General features: G+C 43.0%; 1 protein-coding gene across 1 annotated transcript; it reads left to right on the top strand.

Moving 5' to 3' along the window:
• The first annotated feature begins 773 nt into the window (after positions 1-773).
• Positions 774-3,072, top strand: prokr1b (prokineticin receptor 1b). Its single transcript, XM_007892493.2, is given in 3 exon segments — positions 774-1,228; positions 2,377-2,441; positions 2,444-3,072. Coding segments are annotated over 3 exon segments (1,149 nt in total).
• Positions 3,073-26,538: the final 23,466 nt, after the last annotated feature.

Raw genomic sequence — 26,538 nt, 5'->3', positions numbered from 1 at the left:
TATTATTGATTGGGATGAATTCCATTGACAGTCTTTGGAAAAAAAGAATAAGTATCTCCACAATGTGCAAAGGTCAATAGGAGGTGTTTGGATCTAAGCTTATTATTTCTAGTTTTCATTCAGTTCCTCAGCCCCTATCCTCTGGAATGCCCTTCCTCTAACCTCTCTCTTGCCCCCTCTCCTACTGTCTCTAAGTCCCACCTTCCAGCTTCCCGGCCAACAATCCCCCAAATACAATAAGTCATTCACTTCATGACTGTCAGTGGGACATTATTGTTTCAAATTGCATGCCTAGTTCACCTACAAACGTCAAAGTTACAACACTTCATAGTAAATCGTGCAGAGAGCTTTGAGACGCCTTCCCAACATTAAAGGCCCAACATTGGATGCGAAGGTTATTATGATCTTAAAACAAGGCTACAATCACCTCACCCCACGCCCCCCCGCTCGGCGTCCTACCCCGTCCTTCTAAAGCGTTGTTCTTGTGATTCTTGTGGTGCACGTCCTTATTGTTATCAACGCTCTTTTCGTTTGTGTGTGTTTGTGTTGCTCATTAAGATTCGCAGGAGATTTTCTTTGAACAAATCACTGGGAATCGGAGATGATCTGGCGTCAAACGGGCTAGGCCTGACGGACTGCGGCTCCCAGCGAGCGGTCTTCCCAAACATTCCCACTGTGGAGGAAGAGCAAAGGGAAAGGGAGGGGGAGTGCCAATAAAAAGTCCTTTCGACTCGTGAGACGTGTGGAACAGGAACGGGAGTGGAGGAGAAGCCATGAGCAGTCTCTGCGGTGACCTGAGCAATGTTTACCACAACCAGGTGGACGTGAGGAATCTCTCTTTACCCTACAACCTGAGCTGCGAGGACTATGACTTCTCGGGCTATGAGAGGCAGGACTTCACGGCGGACAGGACTTTCTGCGCTGCCAGGGCAGTGATCGGGGTGGCCCTGGCGTGCATCATGCTGGTGTGTGGAGTGGGCAACCTCATCTTCATCGCCACACTGGCCCGCTACAAGAAATTACGTAACCTGACCAACCTGCTGATCGCCAACCTGGCCATCTCAGATTTCCTGGTGGCAGTTGTCTGCTGCCCCTTTGAGATGGATTACTACGTGGTCAAACAGCTGTCCTGGCTGCACGGTCACACGCTCTGTGCCTCCGTCAACTACCTCAGGACCGTCTCCCTCTACGTATCCACCAATGCGCTCCTCGCCATCGCAGTGGATCGGTGAGTAAAAAGGACTTTCATCACATATACAGTGTGGAGTCTCGTAGTGTAGTGGTTAGCACGTTCGCCTCGCAAGCGAGAGTACCTGGTTCGATTCCCAGGTTGGGAGAAACCTTAGGCAAGTTTCTTTACTCCGCAGGCCTCTGTCTAATGAGCAGTAAGTATAAATACCAGCACAGACTTAGTTGTAATGATTGGTTGGTTTTCTTACCATATCACTCTATCTATACAGCTCTGTGTAACCTATTTTAGCAGCACCAAGCTTGTATGTAATGTGCTTATTGTGTCTGAAATATTAAGAATGATTAAAATAAATAGTGCAGCACATACAAGGCAGCAGGTTCAGATAGGAGATGAGCATCGGTCCATTCAGCCCTGTGAACAACTTCCCTTAGCGAGAGCTGCCATCGTCAGGGAAATGTTAAAGAGTAACCTTTATATGGAGGGGCACAGCTTAAATTACCCTGTTTAAATGTACCCATGCGGTTATTTAAACCCATGTTTAAGCCGACATCTTAATTTTTTGTGAAGTCCCACACATCAAAGTCACATTTAAAAAACAAACAAATAATGGGTCATAATGTAGTCGCTCCTAATAATAATCATCATCATCCTTGTATTTGATATAGTGCCTCATCTCGTCATCGAGATGTCTGAAAGCGCTTCACAGGGTTTACTGTAAAGTGTAGTGACTGTTTGTTGTGGGCAAATGTAGCAGCTAGCATGCACTCAGCTGTGTTCCACAAACAGCCATGACGTGAGTGACCAAATGTATTTGGGATTGCCCAAGGACAATGGAAGAAATCCCCTTTCCTTTTCGAATAATTGCCACGGGATCGTTAACATCCATCTGGGACAGGCAAACTGGACCTGGGTTTAACATCTCATCCAAAGGATGGCACCTCTGACCATGTAATGCACCCCCAGTATTGCGTTGGGAGTGTCAGCCAGCAGAGACGATATGGGTTCCAAGACCTGACATTGGGGCTTGAACCCACAGCTTTCTGACGAAGAGGTGAGAGTGCTTACCAACTAAGTCAGGCTGACACACTGTGGTTTGACCTGGGTCAGGTTTGAACCATCTTACTTGAAAATTAGCCACCCAATGGAAAGGAATTGATGTTTGTTCTGTTTTCCCCTGCTGGCAGGTACCTGGCCATTGTGCACCCTCTGAAACCTCGCATTAAATACCAGACAGCCTGTGTGCTCATTGTGTGGTGTGGGTCATCTCCCTGCTCGTGGCCATCCCGTCCGCCTACTTCACCACCGAGACCATCATCCCTTACATCGAAGGCCAGCACAAGATCTTCTGTGGTCAGATCTGGCCAGCCGACCAGCAAATGTCCTACAAATCCTACTTCCTCTTCATCCTCATCCTGCAGTTCGTGGGTCCCGTGGTGACCATGTGTCTGTGCTATGCTCAGATCTCCAGGGAGCTGTGGTTCAAGAGCGTGCCGGGCTTTCAGACTGATCAGATCCGGAAGAGACTGAGATGCCGCAGGAAGACGGTGCTATTGCTCGTGGGCATATTGACCGTGTACATCATCTGCTGGGCACCTTACTACGGATTCGCGGTGGTCCGGGATTTTTACCCCACGCTCGTCTTGAAGGAGAAACATTACCTGACAGTCTTTTACATGGTGGAGTGCATCGCCATGACCAACAGCGTGATCAACACCGTGTTCTTCGTGATGGTCAAGAATAACACCATGAAGTACTTCAAGAAGATTATGCTGATGAGATGGAAGTCCACCTATGCAGTGAGTAAATCCACCCAGGACCAGGATGTCAAAACAACCGCCGTGCCCATGTCGGAAGAGGTTGACTGCATTCAGCTCAAGTAAAGAGCCGTTAGCAAGGCCTGCCAGTTTGTGAGGAGAAATACCAATCCGAATGCAGTTTTGACAAAGATAATAATGATCCTTACATTTGATACAGCACCTTATCACGTCGTTGAGACGCTTCAAAGCGCTTCACAAGGTATAATGGAAAGTGGAGTGACTGTGTATTTTTTGGGGGGTGAAATGCCGCAGCCAATTGCGCACAGCAAACAGTCGTGGAATGAGTGAACTGCTTAATCACTCAAACAAATCAGTGTTTTTTGTTTTATTGGAGGGATCATTATCCCTGAAATTCAATCTGCCAATTGAATAACAACTGGGTTCCTACTTACTGCTCGCTAAACAGAGGCATGTGGAGTAAGGAAACTTGCCTAAGGTTTTGTCCTGCCTGGGAATTGAACCCGGATCCTTTCATTTAATAATAATAATAATCCTTGCATTTGATATAGCGCTTTTCACGTCTTCTAGACGTTTCAAAGCGCTTCACAGAATATGCTGTAAAGTGAATTGACTGTATATTTGTGGGCGAAACGCGGCAGCCAATTGCACACAGCAGTGTCCCACAAACAGTCGTGGATTGAGTGACCAATTTATTATTGTTTATTTTTCTTGAGGGTTTATTATTTGGCCCTGCTGGGAATCGAACCCAGGTCTCTCGCTTGCGAAGCGAGTGCTCTAACCACTGAGCTACGGGACTCCACAAGGCAAGTGCACCAATCAATATGCTAAAGGATTTCACAAACAGTTTTAAGATCAAATTCAACAATCTGCCAAATTCTGATTATTCCGAAATGCGACATAAACAGATTAAGTGTATACCCGGGTGAGATTTTTCCACAAAGCGCTAAAGCAGATGCCTTGGTTAAGATCTGATTGCTCCTTGCTCCTCACAGTCAGTCCACACTTGCTTTGACTTTGTATTGTTTAATTGGATGTCTTATATAGTTAGATATAAATGACCTATTTGCTCCCATTGCAACTATAAATATTGGTTCAGAAAACCGTTCCTGTAATTTAGCAGCAGCTTCTTATCACAAAAGCATGTGTTCTGTAAAATGTATGCCATGTTGTGTTATATTTTTCTGCATGGCTAATCCCATACCAAAATTGTAATGGTCTTTATTTATGATGTGATGTGCATAAAACAGAGAAAAAGTTAAAGTTGTTGAAGTGTTTCTTTCAGATAACAACTAAATGTATTCCGCTCCCCTACACTTGTTCGGAGTTGTGCTCAAATGTCCCAAGGCATAGTTTGTAAATATTAAAGATTTTCTGAGTCTGCTCCTTATTTATTTCTTAAAAATATAATAAGCGGATGTGGTTAAAGTATGAACCAAATGTCAAATAACACCCATAAAGTTCACTGTAATCACACGGTTCCAGTTAGATTTTCGTGAATGTATTGTAATGTTCTTAAGGAAAAACTTTTACTTAAAGAATTATCACTGACTTTCTGTGCCTCAATGTGTATGTGACTGTCCACTTGTGCACGTTTGGGGAGAAATTCTATCTAAGTCTAGATTCAATCTATTTATGGAGCAATTTAGAATTTGGCAAGTTGTTGATTTGAGTTTTAACTTTCAAGCTGCGTTTTCGAAGTTTTTCAAAGAAACAGAACCGGCTTCAAAAGTAAGGCTGCATTTAATAATTTGCCAGATTTGCTACATAAATAAATAAGAGTAAATCTAGATCCAAGTGGAATTTCTCCTCCCGTAGCTTGCTTACGAGATTTCTGATCTTCAAAGGTCCTCACACTCGTGTTCAATTCCATTCACTCCTTGGCACCTCCCTATCTTTCCGACCTCCTCACTCCCCAACCACTACCCGGCACCTCCGCTTGACTGGCACTGGTCTCCTGCTCATCCCTCGCACCCTCCGCCCCACTATCAGAGGTCGTGCTTTCAGCCACTACACCTCAAAATCTGGAACACTCTCCCTCAATCCCTCCCCCTTGTCCCCTCTCTCCTCTCTTTCAAGTCCCGCCTGAAAACTTTCCTGTTCGACCCTGCTTACGGCCACCTACCCCCTCCCCCTGGCTTGGAATCAGGGCTCCGCCACTGTTTAGCGCTCTGAGATGCTACCGTGCATGGAGGCTGCTATATAAGTGCAAGTTCTTGTTGTTGTTGTTGTTGTCATATTGGTGCAAATTGTCTGAAAACGATGTTCAATGTTTTGAATAAAATTACATCAAATAAAAAGTCATTAAGTTGAGAGTCTCCCTCCTTCACTATTTAGGAGTTGTTCTCCCAACATTTGCCCCACTGCAGCTCTGAATTTTGTGCTTGTATCAATAAATGACAGCACGTTCTCATAAACAACACAGCTTACACTCTCTGAAATATTGAGAAAATACAGTAAATCTAGACCCAGGTAGGGTCTTCTTCCCCTTGGTAATTGTTAAGGGAACGGGATGTCAAGTTGTTTCTTCCACGTACCATTGATAAGGCGCTCACAGAACATATTGTAAAGTGGATTGAAGTATTTTGTGGGCAAAATACGGCAACCAATTGTACACAGAAGTGTCCCATCAACAGTCACGGATTGAGTGACAATTTATTTTCAGGGAATATTACACCTCAGAAAGCAATCTGCCAATCGACTAACAACCGGGTTTCTACTTACTGCTAGGTAAACAGAGGTGTGTGCACTAAGAAAACTTGCCTAAGGTTTCGCCCCACCCGGGAATCAAATCCAGGTCCTCTCGCTTGCAAGGCGAACATGCTAACTACTACACTAAGGGACTCTGAATTACATTTATATTGTGTCTTTCACATCGGCAGGATGTCCCAGGGTGCTGGAAGGTCCTGGCTTAGCATCGAGCTGGGGGTGGGATGGGGAAAAATGACCGAAGGTGGGGTCAAATGGAAAGGTCTTGAGATGGACCTTGAAAGAGGTGAAGGAGAGAGCAAGTCGGTGGGACTCGGGGATGGAGTCCAAACTAACTGTGAACAATTGACTTATTAAAAACCTTTGCACTTCATATAAGGCCTCATCACGTCACTGAGATGCCTCAAAGCACTTCAGACAATATACTGTAAAATGTAGTGACTGTGTGTATTGTGTAGGCAAACACAGCAGCCAATTTGCGCACAGCAATGTCCCACAAACAGCCGTGGAGTGAATGACCAATTTTATTTGGGGAATTATTGGCCAGGACACCGGGAGAAGCTCCCTTCTCTTTTCGAATAGTGCCATGGGATCTTTAACGTCCAACTGAACAGGTAGACAGGACCTCGGTTTAACTTCTTATTCCAAAGGACGGCACTTCCAGCAATGCAGCACTCAACCCAGCCCTCCATTGGAGTATCAGCGTGGCCTAAATGGGTTCCAAGTCCCGACATGGGGCTTCAAGTCACATCCTTCTGAGTCTAAAGCAAACGTGCTATCAACTGAGCCAGGCTGATACACTTAAACACTTAGCAAACAGTGGCGCTCTCTGCTTCCAACTTTAACCCAAACCTTACTTGAGTTCATTCTCTTGAGAAGGATAGAGTGAGATGAAATATCTCTGTGGAAGAACATTACGTGGAAGAAACCACTTGACATCTTGTTGAGTATGCTCACTGGAACGCAATGTGAAATCCAGTGTCAGTTAAAGATATTGAACACCTTAAATTGCAAAGATTGCTCAGAAAGGAAGACAGACATGCAGACAAATTCCCTCATGACTTTCGCATTTCTCTCATAATTTATCAAGTATTAATCCAGAGGTGATAAATTTATTTTATTTATCTGCTTATTTTTGGTGTCTGACGCATACAGAAACCCATCGCCATACTTAAGTGTATTCAATCCAGACTGAGAAGTTCACATAAGCTGCCAACTAGATATGGCAATTTCCCTGTGTCTGGAATGCAGTGCATACTCTTACCAGAGGAACGCACCCTGCTTACCTAATTGCAGAACCTATATGATTGACAAGAGCTAAGACTCGGGACACCAAGCCGGGGAGAGGTAGGAGGTGACCGTTAGCACGGTCAAAGTGGAAGGTCTTCAGTCATGATCTAAAACAGGAGGAGAGGGCAAGTTGGAGAGATTGGGGCAGAGAGTTTCAAAGCTTCGGGGCGTAATAGCTGAATGCGGGAATGCTGATGGTGGAGCGGAGGAGACGAGGAACAAGCAGGAGGCCAGAGCCAGCCGAGCAGAGGCAGCGGGTAGTGGATTGGGGAGAAAGCAGGTCAAAAAGGTAGGGAGGTGCCAGGGCGTGAAGGGATTTGTAGACGAGTGAGAGGAACCTGAAATCCCAAGGAGACCTCACTTACCTCTCAAGGCGAATAGTCACTAGCAGATCACAAGCTTCATATATTTTACGGAAGCTTATGACTTGCTTGATTTACAGTTTATTCTCAGAAATGCTCATAAATAATATATCAAACTGAGTAAAAACAAAGCGACATGATACAAAGTTAATTGCTTCATCTTTGCCACATTAGCTTTGACATTAAACTCTTGGATTGAGGAAATTGTCTTGGAACCTGATGATTTATATCTCCATAATGAAACAAAGGTAGCTCATTGCCAAATCCAATGCTTGCTAACAAGTATATCTGCAAACCCATGTGGCCATTAACTGTAACTGAGTCGTTTAATCATATTTTAGAAGAAATAATAATAATTTACACTCACCGTGAATTAACCACTTGACCTTTGTTAATTAATCTATCTACAAACCAGCAAATAGCTCGTATATCCTCCATCTCCAAAGTTACAGGAAAACAGGACAGATTTCACAGCAATTAATTGGATACGTTAACCTCACCATATAAGATAACAACAATAAGGTGCGTTTATACAGACCTTTTCATGTTGTTAGAACATCCTAAGGCATTGAACCGTTGAGGGTTTGCAGTTCGGAGGGGTGGAGCGCAAAAGGGGTGGTGGGGTGGAGAGATGACTGAAGGTGAGATCAAAAAGGAAGGTCTTGAGACAGGTCTTGAAGGAGACAAGGGAAAGGGTGAGGCGAAGGGTACTCTGGGATGGAGTACCAGAGAGTGGGAGCGGAAAGGTTGAAGGCCAGACCACCAATGGTAGGGGTGAGCAGGTCAATGCCCGTCGAGCGGAGCGAACAGGTGGATTGGTGGGGCTTAGATTTTGGACAGTCCAAACTGCCTTTAGACAGTCTTAAATTCCCCCACCCCCGCAAATAAACACCAACATCTTCCAAGGAAATACTAACAATAATAATTCTTCCATTTCATTCAGCTCCTTTCACCTCAGGAAGCTCAAAGCTTTCAGGATTTACAGCAAATTGTAGCGACAGTATATTTTGTAGGTGAACACAGCAGCCAATTTGTGCACAGCAATGTCCAACACACAGCCATGGGGTGAATGATCATTTTTTTTAATTTAGGGGATTGTTGGCCAGAACAAATGAAGGTGGAGCCAGGAGGTGCCTACAAATGCGCAGTCTCGACACTTTACCTCAATCACCTGGGAAGCACTTTGGGACGTTTTGATGTTGTAGGAGTGATATTAAATATTATTTGTTCCGATTTCAGGGACACTTGATTTAATCGCTCGCACCACCTCTGATATCCTCCTCTCTTAGTTTTTCGCAGCTGTGGTAAAGAATGATAGTGTTTAAATAGACTGACTCAAAATGAAAGCATTTCACTGCACAACTAGCAATTTGATCTTTTGAATATGCAAAATTAGAACAAGTGAAAAAATCATTCTAGTTGCTCGTATAATACAAGTATAGATGCTAATTTTCACCCACATAATAGAAGATAAAATCCTTGCAACTGATTAACACCCTATCACCCTGTCAAAACGTCTCAAAGAGCTTCTTAGGATTTTACTGTAAAGAATAGTGACCGTGTGTGTTTGCAGGCAAAATGTGGCAACCAATTTGCACACAGCAATGTCCCACAAACATCATTGAAGTGAACGACCAATTTATCTGGATTGTTGGCTAGGACAACGGGAGAAATAGGTCCAGGGGAACTTCAACAGATGAGCAGGCAGATGGGTTTAACATCTCATCCAAAGGATGGCACCTCCAACAATGTAGCACTTCCCCAGGCACTGCACTGCAGTGTCGGCATGGACTGTGACTTCAATATGCCACAATAGCGCTAGAGCCAAAAAAACTTCTATCAATTGTGGAGCTTGACACTGAGCCGGGGATAGGGGTGAGGTGGCTGTAGGCACAGACGAAGAGGAAGGTCTTCAGGTGCGATCTGAAGATGGGGAAGGAGGAGGCAAGGCAGAGGGACAAAGGAAGAGAATTCCATAGTTTTGGTGCTCAGTGGCTGAAGGCACGGCCGCAAATTGTAAAATGGAAAGGATGAGGGACATGCAGGAGGCCAGAAATGGTCGAGCGGAGGTAGCGGGTGGTGGAGTGAGGAATGAGCAGGTTGTAGAGGTAAGGAAGTACCAGGGCATGAAGGGATTTGTAACTGATGACACAGAATGATTGGATCTTTAAATCAATCCGTTCTGTAATAGGGAGTCAGAGCAGCTGACCAAGATATGGCATACTTACAATACTTAGTGATGCACTGCCCTTTTGCTTTACATTACCACAAGCACAGGGTCAATCTTTCAACTTCACTTTACAAAGTTAATCGCAAATTACAGATCGGACCATCAAACTTATGATAGTTGAAAGATGTAAGTGTAGGACAATTGAACCATTTCACCCATTAACAATAGGGCTTTACTTGTGGGATTTCAAAGTCACAAATCCGCAAATGTGCACAGACCCCAATATTTTTTCTTTGGGTCAGCAATGTTTTTCTTCTACTCTGAAGCATGGTGATGAGTTTCTATATGTGTCAAACGCATATAGAAACCCATCACCATGCTTCAGAGTAACCAAACCAAACTTTGAGTTCCAAAAAATCACGTGGCATCTAAGCATTGAAATTTCCCTGTGTCTGCAATGAAGCAGACACTCCCTCCCTGGTGGAACGCACCATAATTACCTATTTCTAGAAGATTTTGGTAAGAGCCAAATCTTCGGAGACCCCACAGTGTGTGTTGGAGTAAAGTGCCAGTGTTTAACAGCCAAAAAAAAACAGATAGCTTGCCACTGAGAGCAAACGTCCCGTTGCTTGTCCAGCAAGGACCACTCTACCTGTTTGGGCTTCAGCTTGCAATCTCTGCCAGATGTGGAGGCCAGGCTGCAAACCAGATGTTGAAAGCAAGCTGCACATCCAAGTGAAACACCTCAATCTCAGGTCTAGGAAAGAAGGAGAACAACAATTTGCATTAAAATAGTGCTTTTCACACAGGGTAGTGAACTGTACCTCATCACGAACATTGCCTTTTACCGTATTCCTTATCAGCTTGTCTGCTCAAAATTGCATTGCCTAACTTGCATTGTATTGATTGAACTGAACCATATTGTTAGTTCAAATTTAGTAAGCTTCCACTGAGAGGTTCTTTAATTTGCCTGAGTATTTTCCTTGTCAGTACACACATGTTCTGCTTTATACCTGCTGTAGGAGAATGTAATTGCATACTCCAAGCCCAAAAATAAGCAATTAACATTTCAAGCCAGAGAAGATGATTGATCCCAACACTAGCGTAAGTCTTTAAAAGCGAGTGAAAATATTTCAGATGTCTACGCTTTGCCGAATATTTGTAGTGGCTTTCTCACCAGAGATGCACTTCTTTTGATCTTGTAATGCCCAAGGCTCTTGTTCGGTCTGTTTTTTTTAATGCAGTGTTGAATGACTGGATAACTGATATGCACTGGGCAATTACATTCTCCTACAGGATGTATCATGCAGAAATCTCTTGAGTATGTTTCATAAGAGATCACAGAAAGAAGAGAGCCTTTGAAGAAAGATTTGATCTCACCTATCCTGTCCTTTGGATGAGACATTAGACTAAGGCCCCATCTACCAGTTCAGGTGGACGTTATGGCACGTCCCATGGCACTATTGTAGTAGTTTGTACACTACAGACCAGCAAATAATAAGAAGGAGATAGAGGAGCAAACCTGCAAGTAAATTTCAGAAAGATGTAAAACCAATATGGTAGTAATAATGGGGGAACTTCAATTATCCTAACATAGAATGGCAAGGAGGTGGAAGAATTCCTGTAATGTGTGCAGGAAAACTTTCTTGATCAGTATTTTCAAAAGGCTTTCGACTAAGGGCCACATAATAGACTTGTTAGAAAAAATTGAAGCCCACAGTATTAAAAGGACAGTGGCAGCATGGATACAGAACTGGCTGGGGGACAGAAAGCAGAGAGTAGTGGTGAACGGTTGTTTTTCTGACTGGAGAGAAGTATACAGTGGTGTCTCCCAGGGGTCGGTATTAGGACCACTGCTGTTTTTAATCTACATGAATTACTTGGACTTGGGTGTAGGGAATACAATTTCTAAGTTTGTAGATGATACAAAGCTAGGAAAAGTAGTCAACAGTGAGGAGGATAGTAGTAGACTGCAAGAGGACATAGGCTAGTGAAATGGTCAGACACATGGCAGATGAAATTATAATGACAAAATGAAAAGTGATGCATTTTGTGAGGAAGAATGAGGAGAGGCAATATAAGCTGATGGTAGTATCTTAAAGGGGGTGAAGGAACAGAGAGCCCTGGGGGTTCATATAAGTAAATCTTTGAAGGTGGCAGGACAGGTAGATAAAGGTGTTAAAAAAGGCATACAGGATACTACCATCCAAAACTCTGCAGCTCGTGTACCCTCACGGACCAGGATCCGTGATCCCATCACTCCCGCCTTCGCCCGACTCCACTGGCTCCCATCCCTCAGAGGATCGAGTTCAAGATCCTCGTCCTCACCTTTAAGGCCATCCATGGCCTTGCCCCCTCCTACCTCTCTGACCTGCTGACGCCCTACCAACCTGCCCGCTCCCTCCGTTCAGCGGGCTCCGGTCTGCTCCATGTCTCCCGCCCGACCCGCCCTATCATCAGTGGCCGAGCCTTCAGCCTCTCTGCCTCCACACTCTGGAACTCCATCCCACGGTCCCTTCGCCTCACTTCCTCCCTTGCCTCTTTCAAGGCCGGTCTCAAGACTCTTCTCTTCGACTGTGCCTTTGGTCTCCCTCCCACCTCTCTGCCTTCCCTCACCCCTCCCCCATGCTCGGGCCCCGACACCTGACTGTTCAGCTCTTTGGGACGTCCTCCCGACGTGAAAGGCGATCTATAAATGTAATTTTGGTATTGTTGTTGTACTAGGTTTTATAAATAGGGGCAAAGAATACAAAAGTAAGGAGGTTATGATAAACCTTTATAAACACTGTTTGGGTTTCAGCTAGAGCACTGTGTTCAATTCTGGGCATCATACTTCAGGAAGGATGGCAAGGCCTTGGAGAGGGTACAAAGGAGATTTACCAGGATGGTACCAGGAATGAGGGACTTCAGTTATGAGGAGAGGCTAAAGAAGCTGGGCTTATTCTCCTTGGAGCAGAGAAAGTTAAGGGGAGATTTAATAGAGCTGTTCAAAATTATGAGGGGATTTGATAGGGTGAACAGGGAGAAACTATTTCGACTAGCGGGTGGGTCAGTAACCAGAGGACACAGATTTAAAATAGTTGCCAAAAGAACTAGAGCGGAGGCGAGGAGAATTGTTTTTTACACAGTGAGTTGTGGATCTGGAATGCATTGCCTGAAAGGGTGGTGGAAGCAATTTTGATAACAGCTCTCAAGAGGGAAGTAGATAGATTTTCGGGAGGATACATTTGCAGGGCTATGGGGAGAGAGCGGGGTAGTGGGATTAATTTAAATAACTCTTTCAAAGAGCCGGCACGGACACAATGGGCCGAATGGCCTCCTTCTGTGCTGTAAAATTCTACGATTCTATGATAATCAAAAAGAGAAGGGAGTTTCTCTCTCCCAATGTCCTGCCTGGCCAATAATCCCCCAAATAAAATTGGTCGTACATTTCATGGATGTTTGTGAATCATTGCTGTCCAAAAATTGGCAACCAATTTCGGTTGCAAAATACAGTCACTACACCTTACGATAAATCCTTTCAAGCACCTTGAGATGTTTCTACGACATGACAAGGTATCATATCCTTCCAAACTACTGTCCGTGCACTGCAGCATCAAGTTGCAGGGAATAATAATAATCCTTGCATTTGATATAGAGCCTTATCGCATGGTTGAGACATCTCAAAGTGCTTCACAGAATATATTGTAAAGTGAATTGACTGTATATTTTGTGGGTGAAATGAGGCAGCAATTTGTGCATAGCAGTGTCCCACAAATAGTCGTGGATTAAGTGACCAAATTATTATTATTATTTTTTTTGAAGTGGTTATTTTCCCATCATTAAAGGATGTTGAATCCAAAAAATTGCAAACTAAGAAAGAAGCAATTCCTTAATTACCAACATCTGGTGTATGCCTTAGTGAAGTTTTATTCATCCCATAATCAGCACAGTGTTCTTTCATTTTAATTCTTCCTTTCAGCCTTTTCTTAAACAGAGACACACATCCTCCACCAGTGGCCATTAATCACGTTATGTTAGCCTTGGCAGTGAGTGTCACAGCCGGGCCTAATCTCTCCCCACGCGCACAAAATTAATAGAGGAACAACGAACAGGAACCTTGGCTAGTTTTCTCCTCCGTAATCTCACAAAGATTAGGGCCAATGTAGCCTCCACATACCAGCAAATTCAGCGTGAAGCGGGATTTGAATCAGCCCGCTCCTGGTCCGTAAACTGCTGCTCTATGTAGTATAACATCGGGGGGAAAGCCACACTTTGGATAATTAAACAAATCTGATCAACAACAACAACAACAACAACAACTTTCATTTATATAGTACCCCTCATGCAGGTTAGCGTCCCAGAGCACTTGACAGTGGCAGAGCACGATGCTGAGCCAGGGGGAGGGGAGAGGTGACTGTAGGCACGGTCGAAGGAGAAGGTCTTCAGACGTGACCCGAAGATGGGGAAGGATGAGGCAAGGCAGAGGGATTGAGGAAGATTGTTCCAGAGTTTCGGGGCGTAGAGGCTGAAAGCGCTACAAATGAATGTGGATCCGAGTGTGCTTTACTGAACAGCAGTGTGGAAAAAATAAAGGTTTTAAATAGGATGAGGAGAGCAGCTGGGATAAGATTGCATGTCACAGGAAATATGCTAATTTAAGAGTGAAAGGTTTGCTAACAATATATAAAGGGAGGTAATACAACACGCAGCCTGGGTTTTTCACCTCAATCACATATCCATGGCACTTATTGTGCCTCTTGAAAACCGTACTCGGAAGGCTAGCAAGCCAAGTCATGTGTTGCCATTTCATTTGTAGAACTGGCTCATGTTATCTGGTAAACAGGATTTCATTTCTCTCATCAGAATCCACTGCATCTCATCTCAGTCAGAAATCTCGGGATGGAGATTGATAAAAATAGAGGATTGAGATTGATAAAAATAGAGATTTGGATGAAGATATTTCTTTCTGCCCTAATAATAATAATAATAGTAATAATACAACAACAACAAGATTACATTTATATAGCGCCTTTCACGTCGGGAGGACGTCCCAAGGCCCTGAATAATCCTTGCATTTCTCAAAGCGCTTCGCAGAATATACTGTAAAGTGAATTGACTGTAAGTTTTGTGGGCGAAATGCGACAGCCAACTGCACACAGCAGTGTCCCACAAAGAGTCAAGGATTGAGAGACCAAAATATTGTTTTTAAGGAATTATTGCCCCGGAAAGCACTCCGCCAATCAACTAACAACCACGTTCCTACTTATTACTAGGTAAACAGAGGCGTGTGGAGTAAGGAAACTTGCCTAAGGTTTTGCCCCACCCTGGAATTGACCGCAGGTCTTCTTGCTTGCGAGGCGAGTGCTCTAACCTACACTATGGCACTATGAGTGCTCTAAATACACTATGGGACTCAAGTTGGCTTTAGATCAGAACAAATTTATAATAAGAACATATGGGAATTTCAAATTGGACTTTCATGCCTGAACCGGGAGCTCGTTCAGACCAGGCGTGTTACAGGACAGAGATTGAGCAGTCACCTCATGAATTGATTAGGATGACTTCTGCTTCCTGCCTGATTTGACTCCTGTACTTCCCCACCCACCCACCCTCCCATGTACCATATTTAATTAATAGATGTCTCATAGAAAGTTTGCCATGAGCTGTAAGCTTGTTGATTAATTTCCAGGCTTAGTGGGAGGTCTGTCTGTCTGGACGGTTTCCTGACTCTTTTTAAACTCTGCATCTCTCAGTCATGTAGCACCTTCCCAAATTAAAATTCTTCCCATCTGTTAACTTCAGCTCCAAAGGAGAAACAGCAGCAACGTTTCCCGAAATACGGGATATCAAAGAATTCTTTCAAATGTTCCTTGCTGGCCTAAACATTTGTGGGTCCCTTCATTTTGGTTTGGATTACTCCTATGCACGGTGCTGCGTTTCCATGTGTGTCAGACACCCGGCTGAACAAAAAAAAAGAAAAAATTTAAGATTGCAACGGAGGATTGAAGAAGCAGCGGAGTTTGATAACACTTTGCTGGAGATCACCAACATCAGTCGAAGGCTCATAAACACAGTGAGCAAGGTGAGAGCCGGGGCAATGGGACATCTATAGCACAGGCAATACAGGGTTATCAGTGGAAGCTTCACCGCTGAAAGAATTAAAAATTCTGTTTCGTCAATTCATTCTGCTGAGTCGAGAGGTACATTTTTGTGTTACACACAAAAACGGTAATAGTCTTGTGGAACAGCTTACGAGAGAAAGCCTTTGAAGCTCGCCGTTGCTGTTGAGCTTCTGATCAATCCTGCAGCTCCTTCAGGTTCTATTGTCTGCTTCAGGTCCTCTCTCCTCGAACGCAATCAGCCTCTTTCCATTACATTGGTCTTTTCAAAGAGCTGCACAAACTCGATGGGCATCTTTTTGGGCTGTACGATTCTATGATGCTTTAGAATCGTAGAATCATAGAATCCTACAGCGGAGAAGGAGGCCATTCGGCACATCGTGAATGTGACTGCTCTTTGAAAGACCTATCCAACTAGTCCCACTCCACTGCTCTTTCACCATAGCCGTGCAATTTTTTCCTTTTAAAATATATATCCAATTCCCTTTTGAAAGCTATTATGAACCTGCTTCCACTACACTTTTAGGCAGTGCATTCCGGATCATAACAACTCAATTTCCCCTTGTGTTCTAGTTCTTTCAGCCTTGCTGAACTTGGTGGATGTTGAGGAGTGTTGAACAGCCATGCGTTTTTTTTTGTTTCCTGTTTCGCCCTCATGATCACAGGATTGAGAATAATAATTCATATATATAACATAGCACCTTATTACGTCATTGAGAAGTCTCAAAGCACTTCACAGAATATATTGTAAAGTGGAATGACTGGGTAATTTGTGGGCAAAACGCAGTAGCCAATTGCTCACAGCAGTGTTCCACAAAAAGTTGTGGATTGAGTGACTCAATTATTTCCCGTTTCGTTCGTTAGTCAGTTAGTCAGTCAGTCAGTCAGAAAGTCAGCCGGAGGGATTATTTCCCCTGGAAAGCGATCCGCCAATCAACTAACAACTGCGTTCCTACATATTGCTAGGTAAACGGAGGCGTGTAGAGTAAGGAAACTAGCCTAAGGTTTTGTTCCTGCCAGAGAACATCCGTGATGATGGTGAGTGTGTTGAGATGCAATGTCGTTTATGCAAGCTGACTGAATATGTTGTAAACCATACATCTACCCTCCAGAGGAAACTTCAGTGTCTGAATGTGGGGACCAGAAATCTGGGCATACTCTAAGTGGAAGCACAATGTCATTAATTCAAGTTAATTGCTCGGTCAGTACATTTTTGCTCTGCATCTCCCTCTATTCATGAGGCGATGCAAAAACTCCAAAGCTTTTAATACACAGACTATTTATTGTCTTTATTTTAGATTTGCTCCGCTGGCTGCCTGTGGCAGAACAGATCAATTTCAAGATTCCTCACACTCACTCACAAATCAATTCATGCGCTGACACCTCCCTACCTATCTCTCGGACCTGCTCACACCCTACTCCTCTACTCGCCCACTTGCCTCTCTGCTTCACCATCAGTGACCGTGCTTTCAGCCACTATGACCAGAACCTCTGGAATTCCCTGCCTCAATCACTCACTTGTCTCCGAGCACAACACACACACAAACACCACACACAGACACATACCACACACCATACACAGACACACACACACACACACACACATCACACACAGACACACACCATACACAGACACATACTACATGCCGCACACAGACACACATACACACCCACCACACACAGACACATACCAAGCACAGTCACACACACACCCCACAAGCACCACACACAGACATAAACCACACGTCGACACACCACACACAAACACATACTACACACAGACACATATACCACACAGACACATAACACACACAGACACACCACATGCACAGACCACACACACATCACACATAATAATATTAATAACCCTTGCATTTGATATAGTGCCTTATCACATCGTCGAGAGTCTCAAAGTGCTTCACAGAAATATACTGTAAAGTGAATTGACTACATTTTGTGGGCGAAACACGGCAGCCGATCCACACAGCAGTGTCCCACAAATAGTTGTGGATTGAACTGACCAATTTATTACTATTATTATTTTTTGAAGAAATTATTACCCCCGGAAAAGTAATCCGCCAATCAACTAACAACCAGTTCCTACTTACTGCTAGGTAAACAGAGGCGTGTGGAGTAAGGAAACTTACGCAATGTTTCTCCCTGCCAGGAATTGAACCCTGGTCTCTCGCTTGTGATGTGAGTGGTCTAACTACTGAGGTACAGGACTGAGCTACAGAACCATACCAACACATGCCACAACCATACACACACCACACACAGTACCCCACACTTCAACCACAAGCAGAAACCGCACATAGCAAACATCAACACACACACATTCACACACCACACCTCAACCAACTCACTCCAAAATGTTCTGGGAATAAAATATTTAACACCAGCAACTCAATTTGATTGGCTTTGCAACATTTTGGAGAGACAGCACCCTCACTTTCAAATTAAATGGTTGACAGCTCCGGATTAATTCTACAAATAGATAGCTGCATGACAAATGGTAAGCAATTTTGAGATGTAAATGCAAAAGCTGTAGTTTGCTATCTTGCTGAATTCTTGAAAGGTCACATCTCAGAATTTCAAGGAGAACAGAATCAGGTAAGCATGAGTGGTCCAATAGATTGGATGGGCTCCATATATATATGCAATCAATTCAAGCGCTTTGACATGTCTCAACAATGTGATCAGATGCTATATTTAATGCAAGAATTATTATATATATAAAACATTGGATTGGCTGAACAAAATGTCCAGTTTGCTAGTTATGTAGTTTACAGCTTTCTGAACTCCCTGTGTGAAGAAATGATTCCTGTCCACAGTTCGAACCATTAAACTGAGGTCTCGTCTGTCTGTTCAGGTGGACGTTAAAGATCCCTAGGCACTATTCAAAAAAGGAAGGGAGTTTCTCCCGGTGTCCTGGCCAATAACAGCCTCAAAATAAAATTGGTCACTCACTTTGTGGGACACTGCTGTTCACAAATTGGCTGGCATGTTTGCCTGCAAAATACACAGTCACTCCACTTTACAGTGAATCTTGTGAAGCACTTTGAGATGTCCACCTGACATGAAAGGTGTTAGACCACATGTAAACACTATCACCATTATATTGTGTCTAATCAAAAGGAGTTTATGAATCATCCAAAATATTGAACACCTCTTGATTCACTGAATAAAAGATGCCTGGGAAATGTATACAGTTTTACTGTTTGTAACATTCCCAGTGCACACGTTATTGTATAAATATATAATAATCCTTGCATTTTGATATAACGCTTTATCACGTCGTTGAGACATCTCAAAGCGCTTCACAGAATATCCTGTAAAGTAAATTCACTGTATATTTTGTGGGTGAAACTCAGCAGCCAATTGCACACAGCAGTGTCCCAGAATCACTCAAGTTGCTGACTGAGTGACCAAATTATTTATTTATTTTTTTGAAGGGATTATTACCGCTGGAAAGTGATCTGTCAATTGACTAACAATTACTGTAGATGTCACAGTGAGTTTCACTATGGTAGATGCCTGGTCAGACTGCTGGTTTAGTTTTAATTTGCAGATGAGTCCTCTTGCACTGTCAGTTTTCACTGCTGGGAAATAACCGCTGGGATTCATTTCACACCTCAGCTGTACAGAAAGCAATTACAGACCTTCATGTACAAGCTTGTACATTCCAGTGCAAATCCTGAACAGCAGATTAAATTAACATGTATCTTTATTGCAACTTTTAGATAATCAAATTTTTCTTCTCCCCATAAATGTTTTGTTTGAGTGAATTCAACCTTGCGGCTTCCACCTGATTCCTCTAAGGCTCTTTTTGTTCGGTGTGCAAGCTTTCAGCCACTATCGCTTCCTTCCGCTTCCTCCCTCCTTCCTCCACCATGCCACACACACATGGAAATTTCTCTGAATTTTCACTTAGCAAACTTCACAGCCATCGAGCTAGGAGCCGGGAGCCAAAGAGGAATAAAAGCAAGGGGAAAAAATGAGCGTAAACACAATTGAAGAGGTGAGTCTTGAAAATGTTCCTTTTCCCTTGAGCTGCCTGCATCATCTGGTTGCATTGCCCGAGGTGCCGTCCTTCAGAAGAGATGAAAAACTAAGGCTCCGTCTGCTTGTTCCGGCTTTAACTTGAGGCATCTCATCTAAAGAACAACAACATCAAAAATTACATTTCATGGCAAGGCTCCTTTCACGTCAAGAGGATGTTCTAAGACACTGGACAGTCAGTAATTTGGACCCGAGCTGGGGGTTGGGATCAGGATGGTTGAAAGGCAGTGAGGGTGGGGGTAGGAGGGTGACTGAAGGGGCGGTCGAGGTGGAAGGTCTTGAGGCGGGCCTTGAAGGAGGCAAGGGAGGGGTTGAGGAGAAGGGACTGTGGGATGGAGTTCTAAAGGATGGGGCAGAGAGGCTGAAGATCCAATCGGAGATGGTGGATTGAGTCAAACTGAAGTGTATCCCATTATCGTAGGCTGAGAAGAATTCTAAGTATGTTTAGTTTCTTTTTCCTTCAGTCATGTAAGAAATTCGGGCTTCAGTCTGTAATTGCGTGGCGAAACATTAGGCAAGTTCCTTTACTCCACACGTCTCTATTTGCCTAACAGTAAGTAGGAAACCCAGTTGGGGAATCATTTTCCAGGGGTAATAATCCATTCAAAATAAATAACTAAAAATAATAACAATTTGTTCACCTAATCCATGACTGTTTGGTGCGCAATTGGCTGCCGCGTTTCGCCCACAACATATACAATCAATTCATTTTACAGTATATTCTGTGAAGCGCTTTGAGATGTCCCGAACATGTGATAAAGCGCTATATTAAATGCAAAGATTATTATTATTCTCTCACTCACTGTTTCTATAGAATAACGTGTCATGGACTTTTGGTGTTTGACAAACCGTGCATCTGCACAGTAGTTTGTGTCAAAGACTGGGAGAAGAGTCTCATTAAATCCTAAATTTCTCCATCATTTTGGCTTTCTCCAATAACCTTAGACAGTTTGTAAAACTGATCTTTTTAGTAATCTGGTTAGAATTGCTCTTTAGAAAGCACTTACCAAATGCAAATCCAGTGACTGTTGTTCATACAGGTGAGAGAGCCTTTGACTCTAATCCATTAGTCATGCTCCAATTGGTTCTGTTTATGTATCCTCTGCGGCACATGCAGGCTGTGACTGTGCAATCTACTGTAGTGAAACCTGTTTTCTGCAACCACTCAACGATCTGGACCAAAGTGGTCTTTATGTGAAAGTGGTCTTTATGTGAGGGTGACCTCTGAGTAAGGGTTTGTTGACCAGCCTGATTTTTTTAAAAAAAACATTTCCACAGGCCCAGACTCTCCCTAAATGCCTATCACATTCACCAACAAAAGTTGTTTGACGTCAATGACAAGAAAATCATTTTTAAAAAAATCGAAATGTTTTGATGCAGGAAGTAAGTTTCAGAATTATTGATGCAGCAGCAATCTTCAAACTACCAAGTTCAGCTATTTTTTTTGACAAAAAAAAAGGATCAAAGGTAATCTGGAGAGAAGGTTGTCATCATTTCTTTGGTCCCCTGAATTTGATTTGATAGATGTATGTGTATTTTCTCTTTGCTTTCAGTATGAGCTATTAAAGGAAAAGCACAAGGTACTTTAGTGCACAATTGCTACCCGCACTACTGTTTATTATCTGCAGTAGTTGGTATCACAAAAGCAAATTACACATTGTGTTTCTCTCGGATCTCAGCTGAAGTCCCAACAGAATCAAGTCTTTCTGAAGCCCAGGTATGCTCTATGAAGTGACTCGCCTTTTATTTGTGCACTGAATAATGGCTCTCGCTCAGACCCATCCTTAGAAATTACAGACAAAATCCTAACTGCAGTTTGGGGCATAATAATTCTAAACAGCCATTATGCCCAAAATCTCTTCAGTTATGACTTTCTCAAGAAATTGGTAAGAGAGTTGCTTTAAGCTTTTAACAGGCGCCATTCACACCTCACAAAGGAAAAGCAGATTGTACAAAAAGCTAAGTAAGTATCACACTGAAGTGCGTTAAAGGAAACTGATTAACTTTGCTTATTTACGCTGGAAACACAAGGCTGTCTTTTGATGAAAAATCACTAAATAATAATTCTTTCATTTGATTTCCTTTCATGCACCTTTCATGTCGGGAGGTTGTCTCAAAATGCTTCACGGGATATACTGTTAAACCGAGACATTAAACCGAGGTCCTATCTGCCTGTTCAGGTGGATGTTAAAGATCCCATGGTGCTATTTGAAAAGAGAAGGGAGTTTCTCCCAGTGTTCTGGTCAACAATCCCCCAATTAAAACTGGTCACTCACTTCATGGCTGTTTGTGGGACACTGCTGTGTGCAACCAGGTGCGGTGTTTCGCACATAAAATAAACAGTCACTCCATTTCACAGTATATCCTGTGAAGCACTTTGAGACATCTCAACAACATGATAAGGCTCTATATCAAATGTAAGGATTATTATTAATATTAAGCAAAATTATTGTATTCCTGTACTTTAATTGACACCACTCTAAGGCAAGTTGTATGATCTATCAATCCTCGTCATTATTAGTCCATTATCAGAACTAAAAGCCGCCAGGAATTGTCTTCATCTAATTGGGTTCCAAGAGCATCTTAGATATCAAACTCAGTATTGTTGTCACTTCATATCAACCCTCAGACACAGTTGGGAGGAGTCGAGTTTGGACTTTCTTCAGCATCGCTTATCCTGGGTGGCTGACAGGCATAGATGTTCGTTTCAATGTTCGTTTCCCCTCTCCCTCTTTAGTCTCCTCTGAACGGTCCCTTCCCAGAATAGTGAATGCTGCTGCAGGATGGATTGTGATAAGGATTGCTGCTTTGTTTGAAGAGAGATTTTTTGCTTTGTGATGTGATCTGTCCGCTCAATTCCAAACATTAATCCAACAACTGTTGGTGGTGTGGCTGTTCAGTCATGATCAAATAATGATCTCCCCCACCGCACATGCCTGTTAAAGCCAAATCCATAAGAACACTTTTAAAAGGGAAATGGATAAACACTAGAAAAAATATGAAAGATTACGCAGAAAGGCCTTTTACAGATAGCTCCACTGCGGGAGTTCAAACAGGCGTAGGCACGGTAATCATAATCCTTGCATTTGATAGCTCCTTATCACGTCGTTTAGATGTCTCAAAGCGCTTCACGGAATATTACTGTAAAGTGAATTGACTGTGTATTTTGTGGACAAAATGTGGCAGCCAATTGCGCACAACAGTGTCCCACAAACAGTCGTGGATTGAGTGACTAAATTATTATTATTGTTAAGGGATTATTACCCCCGGAAAGCGATCCGCCAATCGTCTAACAACCGGGTTCCTACTGACTGTTAGAGGAGAGTGGAGCAAGGAAACCTGCTTAAGGTTTTGCCCAACCCGGGAATCAAACCTGGGTCCTCTTGCCTGCGAGGCGAGTGCTCTAACCATTACACCACAGGACTTCTTCAAGGCTCCTCTACACTGCACCCCTCTTAATTCCAACCCCACAGCTCAAGTGATTACCCTTAACTGTGTAGAGCTTTAGGACGTCTTTCCGATATGTAAGGTGTTATATAAATGTAATTTAATTGTTTTTGTTTCAATTTCTCGTAAATAAATCTTGCTGCAGGACCTTTTGTTTGGAAGTCCTTTGTGTTCAGAGATTCTCACCTTCTGCGGTTTCAATTTAAAATTACAATTTACTTGTGTCTCTTGCCTTGGAATTCCTTGATTAAACTGACCACTCTCTCGCTCCAAAATTTAACCGGTCAAAATGAGCATAGTTTCCTACCACCACCACAAGCTATCAAGTGTTTCTAGATCCTGAGCATTGCTTGTGAGCTGCGCTGTTTGCAAAGGCTGATGTGCTGTTGTTATGATGCATGCCTCAGTGTGCCGTTGTTATAAGGTATGTACGAGTATATTATCCAATTGGAAACATTCCTATTAATTAAAAAGTGAGATGTGTTCACTTTCGCTGAGTTTCCAATTAAAATAGTATAACACTTTCGTCGGTTTTCTTTCAAACATAAACTTGTCGCAATACATGGCAAATTTAATAACCATCTTTGCATTTGATATAGCGCCTTATCATGTCATTGAGACATCTCGCAGAGCTTCCCAGATTTTTACTGCAAAGTTCAATGATTATATTTTTGTACACAAACATGGCAGGCAATTTGCACACAACAACCCACAAGCATCCATAAAGTGAAACCAGTTATAATCAGCTCCTAGGGTTCAACACAATGAAGGAAACCTGTTAATTGATAACCTGTTAATAATAACCAGCCTTATTATTGCACTGTTAAATTTTTACTCCAAATGAAAATTCTACTTATATTAATGCAGTAATTAACGCTCAGTAATTTTTTCAGTAAATCTTTGACCATCATATGTGAAAGGGTGACAGCCAAAAGGAATCATTACATCTGAGGTCCAGTTCGTGTTTGAAATGACAATTGTTATCAAATGCAATTTAACTGTAACATCAACAGGAGTCCTGTAGCAGATGATTAGAGCACTCAACTCGCAAGCAAGAAGATCCAGGTTCCTTACTCCACACGCATGTTTACCTAGTAGTAAGTAGGAACCTGGTGGTTAGTCAATTGGTGGAACGCTTTCCGGGGGTAATAATCCCTTAACAAAAATAATAATTTGGTCACTTGATCCATACTCTGTTTGTACAACAATGCTGTGCAGACTCTTTTTGCCCACAAAATACCAACCAATTCACTTTACAGTATATTCTGTGAAGCGCTCTGAGATGTCTCAATGACGCGATAAGGCGCTATATCAAATGCAAGGATTATTATTAATAATGCTCTACATAGTGACATTTCAGAATTAATTCAGTATAACGTTTAATTTAACATCGAGAACGAGTTAAGATTATATGAATGAAAGGTGTTCTCTGCGAAGAATGCATTGCTACATTTAGCTCCGCTCTTTTGAGGCTGAATGGGAAGGCAAAACAAGAAAAAGTACCATTTACATATGCACACTCCTTCTCCTGTCTGCATTCTTCACTGGTTTGCAATCAAGTCTCATCGCATGATTTCCTCCTCTAAATAAATCTTCCCCATGACATTATGATTGCGAAGCTCATTGCATCCCTCAGTTTTGCCTTCCTTTGAAATCTCTTAAAGGTCAAGCTATGAATCATTCAACTAAGTCTCAAGTCATCTCATCTTCCGTTTGCTTTTCAACTTTGGTCATTCATCTGCGTAGTTCTTTTTTATTTCATACCAAATATCCAAGATGAGTGATCCAAAACACCCCAACCCCCTCTTGTCCTGTACAAATTAAACTCTCATCTCCCCACAAAAAAAGATAAAGATCCACATCTTTTTAGGTAGCAGCTATTGCAAACATTTCAGAACCCCGATGTTTCACTCAACATGTTGGTGTCAGTCAATCTCAGCTACTAGTGCTCTCAGCTTAGTTAGATGGTTGCGCATTCAAGACCCCCTCTCACTCCACCCTCCCACTGGCCAGGGCTTTCATCTCATATAGTTAGTGTACTGCAAAGGAAGAGTAGCATTGTTGGAGGTGCCGTCCTCCAATTGAAATCTTGAACTGCCGACCTTTTCGGGTGGACATTAAAGATCCTGTGGCACTATTCCAAAAGCTAAGGGAGTTTCTCCCGGTGTCTTGGCCAACAATCCTCCCGGATAAAATTGGTTATTCCCTTCACGGGTATATTGGTGGGCACAAAATCGGCTGCGGGGTTCACCTACAAAATACAGTTGCTACACCTTACAGCAAATCCTGCAAAAAAAAATGTTGGTGGGGGTGGGGTGGTCCGCCAGGTGTCTGATACATGCATAACTCCGTCACCATGTTTAAGCGGATCCAAACCGAACAGAATTCCATGCATCCCATCTACACATGGAAATTCCAGAGAGAAATTGTTGGAATGGAATGCGCACTCTCTTCCTGGGGGTTGAAGCATCCCGGAAAGTGTCAGGCATAGATAGGCAAGACCCAAGGCTTGATGACCACAGAATGTGCATTGGGTACTGCTGAAGTCTAACCAGCTAAAACCGCACAGCTTGCCATCGATAGCACTGTCTGGTGAGTTTTCCCGCTGCTTGTCCTGCTAGGACTACCTGCAAAGCGCTTTGAAGTGTCCTTCTGACGTGAGAGGCGTTGAAACAAATGCAAGGATTATAATTATTACGTAAGTTTGGGTGCTGAAAAGCAATTAAGACAGTCTGTGAATATATTATAGAATGAAGGTGAACATAAGAGTCATCGAATACGACACTGCAGATCTCAAGAGCAACAAGAACCTAGCAACTCACCATAGCAATGACACATATCAACATGTATCACTGGAGAATGTTAATCTTTCAAAGGAAAAAATTAAAAGGGTTAAATTACTTAACCTGAATCGGCAGCATTCGTTTTGATAACACTTTTGCAGCACCGAAGGAGATCACTCTGCCCATTGTGTCTGTGGTGACACTAACTCCTCACTGGAGCTAATCCCATTCTCATGCTTTTTCCATATAATAGAATAATTCTTGTACACCTCCTCCTCTCCCCGCTCCCTTGCTTGCCGTCCATCCCCGTCCTTGAAAAGCCCCCCCAAAACATTACTCCCTCACATGAAGGGAGCTACATAAATCCAAATTACTGCTTCTCAACGTTCCCCCCACCCCCTTGCGTGCATCCTAACATTCTTTCCGTCACTATTGTTACTGATGATAGTAGTGTTAGCACTCTAACCTCGGAGTCAGAAGGTGATGGGTTCATATCCCACTTGAGGAGTTGAATTTACATAGTCTAAACTGACACATGCAACACCAGAAGTGTGCTGATGAGATGTAAACCCATGTACTGCCTGTTCAGGTGGACGTTAAGGATCTCATTCGAAAAGACAGCCTTGTCTCTCCCGAGTGTCCTGGCC

The sequence above is a fragment of the Callorhinchus milii genome, unplaced genomic scaffold (assembly GCF_018977255.1).
Source record: "Callorhinchus milii isolate IMCB2004 unplaced genomic scaffold, IMCB_Cmil_1.0 Scaffold3, whole genome shotgun sequence".
Taxonomy (NCBI): Eukaryota; Metazoa; Chordata; class Chondrichthyes; order Chimaeriformes; family Callorhinchidae; genus Callorhinchus; species Callorhinchus milii.
The sequence above is the reverse complement of the archived record's forward strand: the minus strand, read 5'-3'. Positions and strand labels throughout refer to the sequence as shown.